We start from the raw sequence: 14,156 nt of genomic DNA, 5'->3' as shown, positions 1-14,156 counted from the left end.
TGTGGACTTCAACTCCCAGAATTCCCCTGCCAAGATGTCTGGCTGCGGAATTCTGGGAATTGAAGTCCGCGAGTCTTCAAGTGGCCAATTTGGAGATCCCTTTTTAAACGTAAAGGATTCCCGCACTCTCTTTTCCTCGAATGATGGTCGGTGGTTCCTCGGGTGGGGAGGTAAACCAGTCATTGGAGGAAGCCGGATGGCAAGAATCGCTTTGTTTTGGGGCGGTGTAAATATTTCGTTTAATAACTGCATATCAATGCAATTAGAGTGCGGTAGGATCAATTGAATTTCCCAATGCTGCAGTGTTGTCTAGGGGGGGGGGGAATCAATTTAAAGATATTTAGAGGCACTTTACATCGGGTTTTATATTTTTTAAGCACGATCCCCTTTGTGGCTACTTGAAAAACAGCTAATTCAGTGCACCCAAATCAGGTTAGGGTTATAAACTAAAGAGCAAAGAGAAGCTGAAGAGATAAAGGAGGGATCCGGATTGTAACATGTTTGTTTAAACCATTATATTCATTTTTAAAGAGACCCAACCTGATGAACGCCATATTTCCTAACCTGCAAGCAATGCAAAACTGCTTGGTGGTAAGATGCAAACACAGTAACCTTTTGTTTATTGATTGATTGATCGATTGATTGCATTTATATGCACTAGTGTGCATATAAATTCCGTCCCCTGTCCAATTGTCTCTCCTTTATCTCCTTTATCTTTTCTTCCTTTCATATATCTTCTCTATTTTTATATCTTTTCTTCTATCCTTTTATTTATATATATTATTACTTGTCTATCCTCGTCAATGTGTATCGCGTATTGGACAAAATAAATAAATAAATAAAAATAAATAAATGCCGCTCACTCTAAACGGACACTAAGTGGCTAACAACAAGTATAAATGCAATATAAGTTAAAAAAAACTAATAAAAACATCACTAAAATCACATGCATTATAAAACCATACTTGCAACAATCAGTCTTAATTCCAGGCTTTTATAAGATCTTGCAAATATGCTTTGAATTTAAAACACAAATTACATCAAGCATGTAGTGCTTGTGATTTTATATATAAAATATATAAGCTAATTATAATGTAGTTAATAAACTAAATCAACATGAGATTCTCTAACATCTCTTACAGTGCTGACAATTGGGAGATTTTAAAGCAGTAAGATGCTTTTTTTGTTATATTCAAGTGCTTGGATTTTTTTTAAAAAAATCTGATTTTTCTACATTCCATCACTTTCGCTACATTCCATCAGTTTTTTTCTGCCTGTAAACTGTTCCCAATTTCCGCATACCATTGGACTACAATTCCCAGCATTACTGATGAACCTGGGAAGTGGCTCCCATGTGATTTTTCATTCGGAAGAAGTTTTCTTGGACCAATGATGCTATCCCTTTCCCCTTCTCCACCCCTTTGGGCTTGGCAGTAATTGTAAGATGTTACTGAAGAAAAAAGAGTGAAAGGCTGCAGAGGCAAAAACAAAGGAATTGGGCTACAGCTTTTGTTCCTCCCTGCCCCCTCCCTCTTTCTCTTGAATTATCCAGAGCAAAGCCAGATCATTCACTTTTAGATCTTTTTTTTAAAAGTTGAAATGATTGGGTAAGAATTTTTCAAAGGACGCTTGGAAGGATTGGAGCGTGCATTTAAGAAAGCATCCGAAAATGATGTATTGACTGAGGAAATATTTAAAGAGAACCACACAGTGCAAACTTCTGCTTACTTTCACCTAACAAAGCAATACGGTTTGGCTACCCGCTCCTCTGCTGGCATTTGGTTTGCTTTGTTTCTTCAAAAGGAAATCCTGTAAATGTTTAGCATTTGGTTGACTTGCTTTCTACCTCTGGGGATAATCTCTGTAGTATGTGAATCACTTCACGGAACCCAGCTAAGTCCGGAAAGAAGTTTGCTATGGGGACCTGGACTGAGAGCAGGAATTGTTCTTCCTGCTCGGTATTTTTATATCCAGGCTGTGGACACTGAAGGGAAAAGGTAAGCACGGTTTCCTTAGATAACTGCTTTTTAAATGATGGGGAGATCTAGGAAAGTCTGTAAAACAGTGTTTCCCAACCTTGGCAACTTGAAGATATCTGGACTTCAACTCCCAGAATTCCCCAGCCAGCATTCGCTGGCTGTGGAATTCTGGGAGTTGAAGTCCAAATATCTTCAAGTTGCCAAGGTTGGGAAACACTGCTGTAAAAGAATACAGGGATAATATGATTCCACATTGACCTGCGATTGACTATGTGGGTAGGACTTGTTTTGTAGCTTAACAAGTGTATATCATTTCAGCTTCTATGTTCGTATAGTTACCTAAACTCATTACACAGGTAGTCCTCAATTTACAACCACAACTGAGCCCAAATTTTCTGTTGTTAAGTGAATCGCTGCAATTGATAAGTTAGTAACCTGGTTGGGAATCTGGTTTTCCCTTGACTTTGCTTGTGAGCAGGGGTGGGCTTGCTAGCCGTAACGCTAAATTGGGCTTTATCAATGGATAAAGACCGCTTTTATTAAAATGGTTTTTCCGCGAGAACCAATATTATACGTCCAAATAAAACTATTTGATATGATCATTTGACAAAAGTAGTTACAAAGAATGCTTTGAAGAGGTATATTGCTGTGGCTGCCAGTTTATTTGGGCACTTAAACATCTTCCTCAACAATCAAACAAAGTTGTGAAATGAAAGAGAATTCAAATATTACAAGAAATCACGGCAGCCCACCACAGAAAGTTTTGGTATTTACTGGATAACCATATGAAATGAGTGTAAGGTTTTTTTTTATCAACTGGGAGCTGAATTCAGGTCACACACAAAGGATATGACTGGCAGTGGTGTTTTGTGTTTATACTAGACCAATTCTAAAATAAACAGATAGTTATTTATCTTTCTTTAGGTTTCCTGCCTATTAACTATTAACTGCCAACTCAAACTACCAACTCAAATAGCTTAAACTTAAATTGAACAATATTTCCATTGATCAACATACCATCAATTAATTACCGTATTTTTCCGAGTATAAGACGCACCAGAGTATAAGAGGCACCTTAGTTTTGGGGGAGGAAAACAAGGAAAAAAGACCTCTGCCTCCCAGCAATTTGCCAAACAGCAAACAATACAGATGATATACACTGTTCACCTTTCTGTGCATGAGTATACCTGACCCATAGAAATAGCAAAGAATTGGAGAAATGTTCATTATGGCAATATATTAATGCCAGAAAGTTTTCTTAAATATAGTCACACTAATTCCTCCCAATTATTTAAATAGATCTACTCCAAACAGGACTAAGTCAACGTTTAACTCAGCTGCCTTATTTTAATATTAAACAGGATACTGCTGCGGCTTGTGAGTGTTAGTGGGGCCAGCGCGATTTTGCAATTTTGCTTCTGCACCTGTGGAGGTATCAAAATTGTGCACAGAACTGCAGGTGCTCCCATGTTTCGGCAAGTTCTTTTTGCTTCTGTGCATGCCGAAACCCAGGTGCACCTGCGGCTCCATGCCTGATTTTGCTACTTCCACAGGTGCGGAAGCAAAATCACGCTGGTCCCGCTAGCGCTCATGACCTGTGGTGGCGAGCCCAATTTAGCGTTCCGGCTAGCAGCCCAGCCCTGCTTGTGTGGAAGGTTACAAAAAGCGATGGCCTGACCCCTGGTTTGCTGCATTGGTCAGAAGTGTGAACCAGTTATTATTACAGTGTTCCCTCGATTTTCGCGGGGGATGCATTCCGAGACCGCCCGCGAAAGTCGAATTTCCGCAAAGTAGAGATGCGGAAGTAAATACACCATTTTTGGCTATGGACAGTATCACAAGCCATCCCTTAACATTTAAAACCCCTAAATTACCATTTCCCATTCCCTTAACAACCGTTTACTCATCATTATTACTGGTACTCACCATTGAATAAGACACTTAGTGATCCTGATTTATTTATTTATTAACAATAAATTTTTTTTTTGTTATTTATTTGCAAAAATTATTAGTTTGGTGATGACATATGATGTCATTGGGCAGGAAAAACCATGGTATAGAAAAAAATTCGTGAAGTATTTTTCAACTAATATTTTTAAAAAACCGTGGTATAGGCTATTCGCGAAGTTTGAACCCGCGGAAATCGAGGGAACACTGTATTACTATTATTTATTATTTATTAGATTTGTATGCCGCCCCTCTCCGAAGACTCAGGGCGGCTCACAACAATAATAAAAACAATATTCCAGCGAAAACAAATCTAATATTAAAAACCACATAAAACCCTATCATATTTTAAAAAGCGAACAACATATACATACCCAAACATAAATATATAAAAAAAGAAAGCCTGGGGGAAAGGTGTCTCAACTCCCCCATGCCTGGCGGTATAGGTGGGTCTTGAGTAATTTACGAAAGACGAGGAGTGTGGGGGCAGTTCTAATCTCCGGGGGGAGTTGATTCCGGAGGGCCGGGGCTGCCACAGAGAAGGGACCCGTAGAAGGCCAACTCTGTGGGACCTAACCGGTCGCTGGGATTCGTGCGGTAGCAGGCGGTTCCAGAGATAATATGGTCCAATGCCATGCAGGGCTTTAAAGGTCATAACCAACACTTTGAATTGTCACCGGAAACTGATCGGCAGCCAATGCAACTGAATTTTTTTTTAAAGTTAAAAATATTTTATTGAAAAAAAATAGATTGACTTACAACTATACATTATATTACATCCAAGAAAACAAAAGAAGTTATACACAGATAGAACAAATACAGTGGGGGAAATACAAGATTTCCCCCCCTGAATTTTGATCACAAGATCATGGAGATGCTGCAAAGATTGTAACTGTCAAAAAAATGGTCATAAGTCATGTTTCTTTCAGTGCCGTTGTAACTTTCAACAGTCACCAAACGAACTCTTGTATGTCGAGGACCACCTGAAGTATCTAAAATGCAGGGAATGAGATGATCCTGTTAGGCATCCTAATTTAGGATTAAGAAATCATGGAAATAATAGTAAATTGCTTTTCCTTTATTGCAATAAGCTTGAAATATAGTGAGCTAAAAGGATCAATATTGCAAACACTTATTTTTATTTATTTACTTATTACATTTGTTTGCCTCCCACGAATCCCAGCGACCAGTTAGGTCCCACAGAGTGGACCTTCTCCGGGTCCCATCAACTAAACAATGTCGTTTGGCGGGGCCCAGGGGAAGAACCTTCTCTGTGGTGGCCCCGGCCCTCTGGAACCAACTCCCCCCAGAGATTAGATGGCACCTTCCACCGTATAGAATTTCTAAAATGTTTCCGTCTGTATCGCCTATTTGTTGGAAATGTAAAAAAGAAATTGGTACATATTATCATGCGTGGTGGACATGTCCTGAGACAAAAATATTTTGGAACAAAGTAGAGAATTGGATAAATGAAATAACAAAGGAGAAGATTAAAAAATCTCCTGAACTGTTTTTATTGGGTATTTCAAATACAAAGTATAAAAAAGAAACTTATTATCTAATAATACATATATTGGTTGTGGCACGAATAGTATTTGCACAGAAATGGAAGGAAAATACAATACCAAAAGATACTGAAGTATTTAAAAAAATTATAGAATGTGCAGAACTAGATATGATGACTAAACGTTTAAACAATCAAACTGAAACAGAATATTATAAAATATGGGATAAAGTATATGATTGGTGGAATTTTAAAAATGGTATTAACAATTAACTATAATATAGAATGAAATAGTAAATAGTATTACTAATAACTTTTTTCTTTTCTTTTTTTGTTTGTATAAGCATAGAATATTTTAAAATGTAAAAAAATTTAACTAATAAGTTTAATATCAAAAATATAGAGTTAAAATTAAAATTAAGTGACCAGTTAGGTCCCATAGAGTGGATCTTCTCCGAGTCCCGTCAACTAAACAATGTCGCTTGGCGGGACCCAGGGGAAGAGCCTTCTCTGTGGCAGCCCCGGCCCTCTGGAACCAACTTCCGCCAGAGATTAGAATTGCCCCCACCCTCCTTGCCTTTCGTAAGCTACTTAAAACCCACCTCTGCCATCAGGCATGGGGGAATTGAGATCCTCTTTCCCCCTAGGCCTTTACAATTCTATGCATGGTATGTATGTATGTATGTATGTATGTATGTATGTATGTATGTATGTATGTATGTATGTATGTATGTTTGGTTTCTATATTAATGGGGTTTTAATCGTTTTTAGTATTGAATTACTATTGTACACTGTTTTATTGTTGCTGTTAGCCGCCCCGAGTCTCCGCAGAGGGGCAGCATACAAATCTAATAGATAGATAGATAGATAGATAGATAGATAGATAGATAGATAGATAGATAGATAGATAGATAGATAGATAGATAATAGATAGATAGATAGATAGATAGATAGATAGATAGATAGATAGATACATGCATACATACATACATACATACATACATTACATAGATAGATACATAGACAGACAGACAGACAGACAGATAGATAAATAAATAAATAAATTCTTTTGGTAAGAATTCTGAAATATTTCCATGTGTGGAAATGAATTTCCAAAAAAACCCTAGGTGGGTCATTCCCCCCCACCCCAAATAATTGTCTTTTTTAAATCCCTTGGATAGATTTACCACCTCCCCTGGAGAAAAAGCATTTCAGGTGAAGATCACAGCACCTGAGGAGCAATTCACACGCGTCGGAGTGCAAGTATTGGACAGAAAAGATGGCACCTTTATCGTGCGATATAGAATGTATGCAAGCTACAAAAACTTGAGAATTGAGGTTTTGGCAAAAGGCAATCAGGTTGCTGAATCTCCATATATTTTAAAAGGTACAGAAATGGTGTAATACTACCTTGAAAACCAAATTCAATGCAACCTTCAGTCAAAGGATGTGCAAATGTTTTGCAGTTCAATTAGTCTTGTTTAGAATCAATATTTTCTTTTAATCTTCCTGGTCCCCTGCTAATTTCCATTCCAAGAGAGGATGAGAGTGAAACTACATCTTGAGAGGTACTGAAAATGCAGAAGTATTAATTTTTATGCATGAACAAAGAAAAGAACAGAAAGGAATACTAGGTAGTCTTTAAATTTACTACTAGTCACTTAGTGACTGTTTGAAATTACAGTGGATCTTCCAAAAGGTTATTACGAGCTGGTTTTAAATTTCCTTCCTACAGTTACATGATCACATTTCAGGTGATCAGTAATTAGTCTGTGTTTATGGCTGTTGGTAATATTTTGGGGTCATAAGACCATGATTTATGATGTTTCTGCCAATACCGGCATTTACTAAGGAACGAGACAACTCATTGTGACCAATTCAATGTGGTACAACTCACCGTGGGCAATTTTCCATGGGATAACTCATTCAACAATTCAATTTAATTACAGTGATACCTTGTCTTACGAACTTAATTGGTTCCAGGACGAGGTTCGTAAGGTGAACAGTTTGTAAGATGAAACAATGTTTCCCATAGGAATCAATTGAAAAGTGATTAATGCTGCAAGCCCAGAATTCACTCCTTTTGCCAGCCGAAGCGCCCTTTTTCGCGCTGGTGGGATTCCCGTGAGGCTCCCTTCCATGAAAAACCCCACCTCTGGACTTCTGCGTTTTTGCGATGCTGCAGAGGAATCCCAGCATCGCAAAAACGGGCACTTTGCTGGCAATGGAAGTCCAGAGGTGGGGTTTCCCAGCGGCGGGAGTGGGTTTGTAAGGTGAAAATAGTTTGGAAGAAGAGGCAAATCTTAAACCCCAGGTTTGTATCCAAAGTTCATATGACGAGGGGTTCGTAAGACAAGGTATCACTGTATTTGAAATAATTTTAAAAATATTTTAATTTTTGTCATTCATATTTCATTTTGTCACTTCTTTGGTATCCTTTGTTATGATTCTGTTCCACTATTTCTTCAATGTTTTGCCCCATTTTATGACCTTGCCTCTTGCCACAATTGTTAAGTAAATCAATGCAGTTGACACGCTAGTAAACTGGTTGTTAAATTAATCTGGCTTCCTCATTGACTTTGCTTGTCAGAAAGTTGTAAAAGGGAATCATGTGACCCCGGGACACTGCAACCATCATAAATATGAACCAGTTACCAAGCATCTGAATTTTGATCACAGGATTACAGGAATGTTGCAAAGGTTGTAACTGTGAAAAACGGTCGCAAGTCACATTTTTCAATGCTGTGGTTTACTCTGAGCGGTAACTAAGTGAACTGTTCTAAGTCAAGAACTACCTGTTGATTGAGCCCAAATGTAGGAGGCCAAATGGAAACACAATTGGGGTCTTTGCTTGAACAGTTTATTTATTTATTTATTTGTTTGTTTGTTTGTTTGTTTATTAATTAGATTTGTATGCCGCCCCTCTCCGCATACTGCAGTTTAATCTTTCCAAATGTAAAATAATGCACTTGGGGAAAAAGAATCCTCAATCTGAGTATTGTATTGGCAGTTCTGTGTTAGCAAAAATTTCATAAGAAAAGGATTTAGGGGTAGTGATTTCAGACAGTCTCAAAATGGATGAACAGTGCAGTCAGGTGGTAGGGAAAGCAAGTAGGATGCTTGGCTGCATAGCTAGAGGTATAACAAGCAGGAAGTGGGAGATTGTGATCCCGCTATATAGAGTGCTGGTGAGATCACATTTGGAATACTGTGTTCAGTTCTGGAGACCTCACCTACAAAAAGATATTGACAAAATTGAACGGGTCCAAAGACGGGCTACAAGAATGGTGGAAGGTCTTAAGCATAAAACGTATCAGGAAAGACTTAATGAACTCAATCTGTATAGTCTGGAGGACAGAAGGAAAAGGGGGGACATGATCGAAACATTTAGATATGTTAAAGGGTTAAATGAGGTTCAGGAGGGAAGTGTTTTTAATAGGAAAGTGAACACAAGAACAAGGGGACACAATCTGAAGTTAGTTGGGGGAAAGATCAAAAGCAACATGAGAAAATATTATTTTACTGAAAGAGTAGTAGATTCTTGGAACAAACTTCTAGCAGACGTGGTTGGTAAATCCACAGTAACTGAATTTAAACATGCCTGGGATAAACATATATCCATTGTAAGATAAAATACAGGAAATAGTATAAGGGCAGACTAGATGGACCATGAGGTCTTTTTCTGCTGTCAGTCTTCTATGTTTCTATGACCTTAAACATCGAATAGCAACAGCAGTCAACTCAGTGGATTGTGAGAATCTGAGGGATTCTCTTATTGCATTGATATTGCTCATGCTACAGGTGGTGGCCACACCGAACCCTTGTGACTTGGCTGGAGTTTTGTATTACTTTTCCTTAATAAAATATCGCATCACAAAATCAGTTCACTCTTTTTGAATAACCCTGTATTGTGCCCAGGACCTGTTTATCATGAAAACTGTGACTGCCCTCAGGAAGATGGGAGCGCTTGGCTGGAGGTCATGAGCTGTCCTCAAAAAATTGAGCAGATTCAAAAGGATTTGGCTCATTTCCCCACCATTGATCCGGATAAAATCGCCGAAGAAATTCCACAACGGTTTGGACAGAGGCAAAGCTTGTGCCATTATACCCTAAAAGACAACAAGGTACACCCTGTGCTACAGTACCACAAATAATAATGGCTGTCCTGCAAGTTAATGTCTTTAAAGAAGAAGCCCAAAGCACGAGGGGAAAGTACACTGCTCAAAACAAAATAAAGGGAACACTCAAATAACACATTCTAGAGCTGAATGAATGAAATATTCTCATGGAATACTTTGTTCTGTACAAAGTTGAATGTGCTGACAACATGTGAAATTGATTGTCAATCAGTGTTGCTTCTTAAGTTTGATTTCACAGAAGTTTGATTTACTTGGAATTATATTGCATTGGTTGCCCATCAGTTTCCGGTCACAATTCAAAGTGTTGGTCATGACCTATAAAGCCCTTCATGGCATCAGGCCAGAATATCTCCAGGACCGCCTTCTGCCGCACGAATCCCAGCGACCGGTTAGGTCCCACAGAGTTGGCTTCTCTGGGTCCCATCGACTAAACAATGTCGTTTGGCGGGACCCAGGGGAAGAGCCTTCTCTGTGGTGGCCCTGACCCTCTGTAACCAGCTCCCCCTGGAGATTAGAACTGCCCCCACCCTCCTTGCCTTTTGTAAACTTCTTAAAACCCACCTCTGCTGCCAGGCATGGGGGAATTGAGACGTTTCCCCTGGGCCTATACAGTTTATGCATGGTATGTTTGTGTGTATGTTTCTTTTTAAATAAGGTTTTTTTAATGACTTTTAATTATTAGATTTGTTATATATTGTACTATTATTGTTGTGCGCCGCCCCGAGTCTACAGGGAGGGGCGGCATACAAATCTAAATAATAATAATAATAATAATAATAATAATAATAATAATAATAATAATAATAATAATAATAATATTAATAATCAGCTAGAGAAATTAGTGAAATACGAAGATCTAAAAATCGAGCTGCAATGACTCTGGCATAAGCCAGTGAAAGTGGTCCCAGTGGTCCTTGTCACGCTGGGTGCAGTGCCAAAGGATCTCAGCGGACATTTGAAAACCATTGGAATTGACAAAATCTCCATCTGTCAATTGCAAAAGGCCACTTTACTGGGATCGCCAAACATAATTCGCCGCTACATCACGCAGTCCTAGGTGCTTGGGAAGCGCCCGACTGGTGATGAAATACGAAATCCAGCATAGTGATCTCGTTTGCTGTGTAAACTATAATAATAATAATAATAATAATAATAATAATAATAATAATAATAATAATAATAATAATAATATTGTGTTGTTTAAGTGTTCCCTTTAGTTTTTTGAGCAGTATAATTTTTTTGGATTCAAGGAAGCTGGCAGATGAACAGGATGCAAAATCTGTACATAGAGGTTTTGCACTTATATAGTTACTCCTATACCCCTCTCCCATAGGTGTCTGCAAAGTCTTTTGGTATAATGGCCATCGCTATAGCTTGCAACAATAAACACTAAGCAATTATGAAGCTCATGCAATATATTGGCCATAAACTGAAGAACCGTTCTAAGTTAAAGGCATTATAATAAGAATAATAGAAGTTATTTAAACTTCCAGGAAATATGGAACTAGTTTTATTCCTTGATGATTGGATCCTTTCTAATCCTATGGAGCAGCATGATAATATCTATCACCTTAGCCAGCAAAGTCATTCTTGCTGGGAATGATAAGAACTATGCTCCATGGCTATTGTAAAAAGTACCAATTGGATAAGGATAAACAATAGTTCTAAAAAAGAGTTTCACGATCCAAAGTTATAGAAAGTGAACTCTATGGTTTTTTGGGGCGGGGGTTTGGGGGGGGAGTAAGAGAATGGAAATGACCTAATATTGTTTTTGGAAAAGGAAAAACAAATCCCTAATTTGTGATTCTTGAATTACTTTAGATTTATATAAAGACCCATGGTGAACATGTTGGCTTCAGAATTTTCATGGATGCTATTTTACTTTCTTTGACAAGAAAAGTGAGTATCTGCTTTAAGTATGTTATAAATCATTTTATTATTAGTATTTATTTAGTATTTAATACGCATGAAGAATCATCCCTTCTATTTCCTAAGTCTTCGAAGTCCGCGTTAAAGTTGCCTAAAGATGTATTCGCCCCAAAGCCCAATTGTATCTCCATGACTGAATACCTGACAATGAAAGATGCTGCTTTGATGTATTGTAGCCTCAAGACCCAAAATGGGCATACAGTGTTCCCTCGATTTTCGCGGGTTCGAACTTTGCGAAAAGTCTATACCACGGTTTTTCAAAAATATTAATTAAAAAATACTTCGCGGGTTTTTTCCCCACCCGATGACGTCATATGTCATCGCCAAACTTTCGTCTGCTTTTAATTAATATATTTTTTAATAAACTTTAATAAATAAACATGGTGAGTAATAATCTAAATGGTTGCTAAGGGGATGGAAAATTGCAATTTAGGGGTTTAAAGTGTTACGGGAAGGTTTGTGATACTGTTCATAGCCAAAAATAATGTATTTACTTCCGCATCTATACTTCGTGGAAATTCGACTTTCGCGGGCAGTCTCGGAACGCATCCCCCGCGAAAAGCAAGGGAACACTGTATTTAGATGGTAGAAAATAACCACTAGCCAATTTGTTCTGCTGTCTTAGCCCACTCCTCACTTCAGTCCTGAAAAAGATGTCCTTTCCCCTGTTACTAAAGGAATTATTTTGGTAGCTGTTTTGGGCCTGACCCATTGAGTTATCCCTTGTTATCCAAATAATCATCATCATTGACTTGATAGTAATAAGTTCTATGCTTCTTTATCTAACTAGGACAGCTTTTGGAAGTTAGCACATTATGTGAATGGCAGTTTGCATAATGATCTTAAAATTGAAGCTGTATATTCTGGCAATGCTAGACTGTGTACACAGTTCTTCCTGGGCTATGACCAGTGTTTTTGGATCTCCTAATTAAAAGTATAATACAGGATTTGTAGAAACTCTCAAGATACCATTCAGGGCCAAACTACTACTACTACTACTCATAGAGAAGTTCCCTTAGGATGGGCTCCAGCACAAACCCCAACATTTGTCCCTGTTTGAACAGAAAGCAGCTTCAAAGGACTTTACAAATTTGAAATGAAGCATTCCACTTTAGGAAACCTGTTTAAAAACTTTTGAAATGTTGATGCATAGTTGCTGAAAACTATAGATTGGAACTGTAAGCCACTAGATGGCATTGTACTCATAAATTGTTTGGCTTTGAATTAAATGTTCTGGTGTTTGTAAAAGAGATAGTAAATAATGCTTTAATTTTTTTTTTTTTTACAAAAACAGTTGGGGAAATGCAGATTTGACAAATACATTGATTTAAGAAAATTATCATTTTTATTTAGTTATAAAGTTGAGAATAGTAATACACACCTAGTATGTTGCGGTATTATCCTAAGAGTTCCAATTGAAGAGAAATATATAGCTCAAAGTTGAACGTGAGGTTCTCAGTACTCTCTGAATACGTATTTACACAAATGATATTATGTAATGTCTACAAGCAAGCAACCAAATTCAGAAAATGCCAAAGTTTCCACTATTTTAAGTGTAATTTACATACAGCATTTACTGTATTTACTGTGTACCGATTACTATTGCACAAATGCACATTTTTTATATTGTTTCTTTGGCAAATGAATAAAAATGAATGCCAGAAAATTATAGAAGGTCAGTGAAGCTCAGGAATTCCAACATGACATAACATATGTTTACTAATTATCTTCTACGCTAATGATCTTTCATACAGGAAACATATACCATTTAATGTTCCACTTAAATGTTGTTTAATAGCTAGAATCCACTTCAGAAATCAAGTATATATGGGAAAAGTCGGCTGCTCTGAGTCACCTTAAAAGGGATACGGGCAGCATAAAAATGTAATAAGTAAAATAAAAAGTCATATTCATCAAATTTAAAATCATATTCTTGGTAACCTTCTAAGAATCTTTTGATTGCCATCGGGAGAAACTGAATAAGAAAAAAAATAGTAACAAATATTAATATACAAATAAAGTTTTTTTAAAAATTGTGTTTTAGGTGAAAATGCCAGATGTAGAGTTTTTTGTGAATTTGGGAGATTGGCCATTGGAAAAAAGGAAATCTTCCCAGGATATCCAACCCATATTCTCCTGGTGTGGATCCAATGATTCTAAAGATATCGTAATGCCAACTTACGACCTGACCGATTCTGTGTTAGAAACAATGGGACGGTAAGAATGTCACTATTGTTTATAGGAAATCATTAAAATTATTGTTAGCTGAGCATGATTGGTTTCCATCGTAATCTATGTCTGCAGGGTTTATTGCACACATTGAAATTATTCTAGTATTAAATCTCTCCTCGAAGTGTTGTCCCGTCTGTGGCATTTCTTCTTTAGTCCAGAGTTCCCCAACTTTTTCAACTTTACACACCAGCGTGCCGGGGGGGGGGGGGGGGATAGCCCTGGGGGGGTGCGGCAGATAAACGTGCATGCATGAAGTCACCCAATATTCATATAAATGGGGATACTGTGTGCATGCCGCCCACTGCTCAGGCAAGGGGGGATGTGCATTTATGTGACCCGGTTCCAAAAGGTTCAAGGCCCCATAGTGGGCTGAGAGAAATGAGGAGGAAAATTTTACATAAGTAGTATCATCCAGAGTACCTCCGA

At 37.8% G+C, this 14,156-nt stretch overlaps 1 protein-coding gene across 1 annotated transcript in view; it reads left to right on the top strand.

Annotated features, from left to right (window-relative positions):
• Positions 1 to 133: 133 nt before the first annotated feature.
• Positions 134 to 14,156, top strand: part of POGLUT2 (protein O-glucosyltransferase 2) — a 30,876-nt gene continuing 16,853 nt past the window's right edge. Inside the window, exons 1-6 of the mRNA XM_070751246.1 lie at positions 134 to 591; positions 1,143 to 1,997; positions 6,612 to 6,817; positions 9,349 to 9,554; positions 11,391 to 11,468; positions 13,543 to 13,715. Coding sequence (XP_070607347.1) covers positions 1,816 to 1,997; positions 6,612 to 6,817; positions 9,349 to 9,554; positions 11,391 to 11,468; positions 13,543 to 13,715 — 845 coding nt within the window. The 5' untranslated portion in view covers positions 134 to 591; positions 1,143 to 1,815. The remainder of the gene's footprint in view (positions 592 to 1,142; positions 1,998 to 6,611; positions 6,818 to 9,348; positions 9,555 to 11,390; positions 11,469 to 13,542; positions 13,716 to 14,156) is intronic.

Source organism: Erythrolamprus reginae, chromosome 4 (assembly GCF_031021105.1).
Source record: "Erythrolamprus reginae isolate rEryReg1 chromosome 4, rEryReg1.hap1, whole genome shotgun sequence".
NCBI lineage: Eukaryota > Metazoa > Chordata > Lepidosauria > Squamata > Dipsadidae > Erythrolamprus > Erythrolamprus reginae.
The sequence above is the reverse complement of the archived record's forward strand: the minus strand, read 5'-3'. Positions and strand labels throughout refer to the sequence as shown.